Source organism: Meleagris gallopavo, chromosome Z (assembly GCF_000146605.3).
Source record: "Meleagris gallopavo isolate NT-WF06-2002-E0010 breed Aviagen turkey brand Nicholas breeding stock chromosome Z, Turkey_5.1, whole genome shotgun sequence".
NCBI lineage: Eukaryota > Metazoa > Chordata > Aves > Galliformes > Phasianidae > Meleagris > Meleagris gallopavo.
In genome coordinates this window covers 52127369-52132532 of record NC_015041.2, presented here as the reverse complement: position 1 = coordinate 52132532, position 5164 = coordinate 52127369, and the positions used below count along the sequence as shown (strand labels likewise).

General features: G+C 32.8%; 1 protein-coding gene across 1 annotated transcript in view; it reads right to left on the bottom strand.

The window, feature by feature from the left end:
* Nucleotides 1-1247, bottom strand: part of KIAA0825 (KIAA0825 ortholog) — a 78222-nt gene extending 76975 nt beyond the window's left edge. The window contains 1 exon segment of the mRNA XM_031557364.1: nt 1054-1247. Coding sequence (XP_031413224.1) covers nt 1054-1221 — 168 coding nt within the window. The 5' untranslated portion in view covers nt 1222-1247.
* Nucleotides 1248-5164: the final 3917 nt, after the last annotated feature.

Sequence of the window (5164 nt, the reverse complement as noted above, 5' to 3'; positions counted from 1 at the left end):
GCACCAACGATCTATGGATCGTTGTAAAATAAGTAAAACTTATTTTACTAACTATGATATCGGAATGCAAGATAACACAATATAATAAAATCTAATTGAAATTGAGACTAATAAATCAAATAAGATAGGGGAGAGAGAGAGTTCCTGAGACCAAGTAAAACCTGAAAAGCTTGAAATGGCTAGGAAAGCACCCTCCAGCACCCACTGCAAGGCAGTAGGAGAGACCGCCTCACTCAGAAAGGCCAGACCCCATGACTTCCATAATGTACCAGGATAGGTAACTGGAATTGGAGCATTAACATTTTACCTCCCAGTGCACTGCATGATGAAATACTGAAAATTGTGAAATACTGAAAACCAGAAAACATAAAACCATGACAATAAGGTTTAGATTTATTTACACACCTATATATATGCATGCCATACAATCACACACACGTGGTTAACATACAAAATTGTAGGCTGCCATTTACTTAGTTATCACGTTTTCTTGTCTAGTCAATTCAATTCTCAAAATTCCACTTCTTCACCTATATTCTACGATTAACTTTGCATACAAAGTTTGGATAAAAATGACTTCCAAAATCATATATTTTTTTTCCCTGAAGTGAAATGCAATTTCTAAGTAAGTTCAATTGCACTTACTGGAAAAATGGATATAGCTTCTGCATTTCAAATTAGTAAAAGTAAGTAGAAAGGTAATGGTTGAATAATATGTAGAGGACAATTATCAGAAGGATAACATTCATATTGACACATGTGAAAAACAAGCCATAACGTGCCTACTGTAGACTGTAACTTCATATATTTTCATCTACATGTGTTTACAAAACAGGCCTAGCAGTGCCAAATGTGGAATAATCAGTAAAAATATTTTGCCCCAAATTTGTGTGTGTAGGTAGGACATAAGCAGAAGGAAACATAAGCAAATGGTACTAAACTTCATAGTAAAATTTCTGAACTATATTCACCATAGTGAGAGACAAGAAAGAAACAACTCAAACTATAACCAACTTTCCCAAATATTACACTATTCAGTAAAGAATTTTTTACCAGAGTCCTAAGGAACTCCATCAGCTCTCCATGCTGTGTAGATGAAGGACGGAGAGAAACAAAACTGCAGTTGTTTAACCACTGAAGGCAGTCATTTGTGCTTTGTAGTATTTCATCAGTACATATTTCATTTACTTCTGATTGCAGATCTTTAAGACATTGTTCCATGCTAAAAAAAAAAGATATATGTATTGAAAATAAAAGTGTTCTATATATTCTACATCTCAAAAGGAACAACTATTTCAAATTAACGTGTAACACTAGTCCTTCTTAACAAATTACTCTCCTAAAATGAAGCTTGAAATTCCAGCATTAACCTTACAATACATATGTGAAAAAGTTCTCAAGTAATCTTGTACTTTCTAGTAAAGAAATTGGTGAATAAGATATTCCTCAACTTGAGATCTGCTCCTTGGTGCTTAATTAGCTAAAGAAACAAATATAAACTGAATCAGCTACCATATACAAAGCTGAATGTTTGATTCTAGCAATCAGTGGTTCTTTTACAGCACATCAGATACATTAACAACTTCATAAAGACCAACTGACACATCACAGCAAATGCTGAAAAGAATTTTAGAGTCGCTTCTGCTGAGAAATCAGATCTTTTTATCTTGTTGTTATTAGAATAATTTGAAAGAAAACAGTTTGTTTTCAAGTAGCTGATTCACACCCTAAGATTCCTGTCTGTGAAATGATGTGTGGCTGATACGGTAATTATTGTAATTCCAGTTGTAAAAATCACAAGCCTTATATCTGAAAAGATTTCCTTATCATTGTTATGGGCACCTACATAGAAAGAACGAAACAGAAAAATCTAGAAACAATCACATTCTACATCATTTCCTATCAAAATACCTTTTCACTCTTTAAGAACTACTTTTCTTAATAGTAATACTTAAATTTCCATTAGAAAAAATGGTATTTCCTAGATCCATGCAGTCCTATGTTTAAAACAAACGGTACCAACACTTAAGACTGAATTTTGGTTTACTGCAATGAAAAACACAAACTACAATTTTATTTTATTTTGGAGTATTGTACTTATTTATATTCTTTGACCTGATAAATGATATAGGAACTGACGCAAAAAATTAATTTATTTATTCTACCATAGTAGTAGAAATACTACTAGTAAGCACTCAGACGTTTACAGATAAGTACCACTGCCTAATACTTTTAATCATTTTGCTTCCTATTTTCATGACATCAGCCAAACAAGAAGGCGTACTGTACTGTCACTTGCCCTTTTGTTTTATATAGATGAAACATGCTTGTTCTTCTCCATATGCACTCTTAATACTTCAATTAAATTAAGAAAGAGAAGATGAAGAGGAGAAAAGGAGGATGGGAGAAGAGTAAAGATATGAAACCGAGAAACAAATAAAAGTGAATAAATAGGGACAAAAACACAAGGTTAGAGACCTTTACTATTTGAAAACAAATGCAATACAACTAATACATCTTCTTCAATTAGTAACCTGGAGTAAAATATGGACATTTTCTTCACAATAATTTCTCTGGATAGGACGTTTCATTTTCCATACGTTTATAAAAAATGAGATTCACTGTAAATACGAATAAAGAAAAACCTCAAACACTAATAACCCATATGAATTTGTAACAAGAGATGAAAAGCCACTTTACATACTGATTGCTCCAAAAGTAATGCCTCCTATTTATTCCCATTGAAACTATAACATGTACAAAGAGAATAGTAACAGTGTTTGACAGAGGAAATTCTAAGCTACAAAACACTCTTTTCTAATAGTCACCACCATTAGCTGTGCATTTTTATCAGCACTGAACAAGAGCCTGCACGCTGTGCTCATAAAAATCTTCACCAGTGGAGGTCATCCATGGTTACTATCACCACTGCTGAAGCACACCACCTTTGGCCTCACTATGCTCATCCCTACTGTTGGGTATCCATAACTGTTTCACAAGCATTAGTGAATGTCAGTGTCGGTGCCATTTTTTCCTCATGGAGGAATTCAGTGACACACCTTTGCTTCATCCACACTTCCATGTCAGATGCCATTCTGTCAAAGTGCTCATCTGCAGCCATCTGTCACATGGCAACAAAATGTAATAGGATATTGGTGTAAAGGTTCAACCTCCACCACCTCTGATGTTGTGGGCCAACATAATAGAAATAGGAAGCATTATTTTTGGAGCAGCCCTCATATTTTGTCATTTGATAGCACATGTAGCACCATTTTCAGTATGTGGAAGAAGTATTTATTCGATTTGTTTACTAGATTTTCTCCTTATTGAGTGATTTACATTTGATTTTTTTTACAGATACTATAAAGTATATCCTAAATTCCCAATAGTTGCCACATTCTGATCAGCAGCAAAAAAATAAATCACTATCATCCTTACTTTTGGGAACTGATTGTTAGTTTGAATTGTCATTTTTGAAAATCAGTGTAAAACAGTAAGGAAATGATCACATCAAGTTATGTTCTGAGATAAACAGTAGACTGTTTTCCTTTTATGTGCAAGTTGCATAAAACAAATACAATACAGTAATATATAGCAGTAGGTAATGTGAACAAGCTGAATAGATAAAATCCACTGATGGTACATACAGAATGCAATGACAATCGTAAGTACTTAAGTGCAGAATTACTAAATTATTTTGAAAGAGAAAAAATGAAATACATGTAAAGTTCCCAAAGCAATGAAAGCTGCACAACTTCTAAAAACAATTTCATCAAAATAAGTAGGACATTTGGAATAGCTTATTTTCATGTTTAATTGTATTCACTACGAATTATGGTTATAACTGTTGTATGCATAAAGACAAGACAAATGAAAGCTTATCTACTTCACTGAGATGAAGATATCACACTTTACAGCTGCATTACCTTCAGAAACCAAATTTTGTAAATAAAAAGATGGTAATATAGATTAACACTTATAAATACTTGGGTGGCCTGTAGACCACTCTCCATAAGATTGAAGTGAAAATTTTTGGGGATTTCTCTGAGCATCAGTGATGTCAAAATGAAGTGGAGTGAAACAAGTACCTGCTCATAAGGACTTTATCGGGGCACTATCAGGACAAATCACTTCCATGACATACAATCTTTCTCTGCATGTGACCTTGTCAGGTTCCTGATAGGACAGTCCAGGCATGAGAACTAAACTTGATAAAAGACTGGCATTTATCTTTTTCAACTTGTGAAACATGCTCCCAGGACTACGAAGCAAACATCTTGCCTCCTGGAACACCAACTAAGGCCATACTGAAGTGTCTCATTCACATCCAACAGATGATGGCAATGTGCACTGTAAAAGGCACTACTGTTGTTGGTCTCTGCAACGTTCTTTAGTTAAGAACCAATATTTACATTTGTCTTTGAGAAACTGTGGACTATGAAAAGGCTACAGTCTTCACAAGACCAGACATTTTAGCAGTTTTTCTTAAGACTGATAAGGGGATTATGTGGATAAATTTCATTGAACCCTGTGATACTAACCATGATAATTCTAATCACTTTGTTTAATCCTTCTATCTCAGTAAATAGGCTGTTTGTACTAAAACTGTTTTCCATTGAGTAAAAATATTTTCATATTGTTTACTTACACCATACTGTAGCTGAACATGATCTCAAAAATATTGGTATTTCTCACTTTTAAGATTTTTGTCAAAATATAGTATTACATGAACATAATTAATTTTGCATGCTTACTCCTTCAAATTCATTAAATTATTAAATAAAATATTTAGGAATTTGGATACTTTCGGAGAAAAATACAGGTTTTATGTATTATTTGAGTTTAGAAAGCAATTACTTTAAGCAGAAGACTTCCTCCAAACAGGATTAAAATTATTCTCGCTGTACAAGCCAGTATCTAAAGCTTTATGATTTACTGCCAATGTAGAAAATGAGTCTATTTTCAAAATCTGTTGAAGTTTTTAAAAAAATAAAATACATGCTCTTGATCTCAAAATTTATTTAATGCACATTATATATTATATTCTTAAAACTACAATTGTAAGTAGAGTACATTCAAATTTTTCCAATAATTCTTTTTCACTAAAAATTAACTGAAAATTACATTTTAATTAAAATTTAAATTTTAATTCAAATTTTATTTA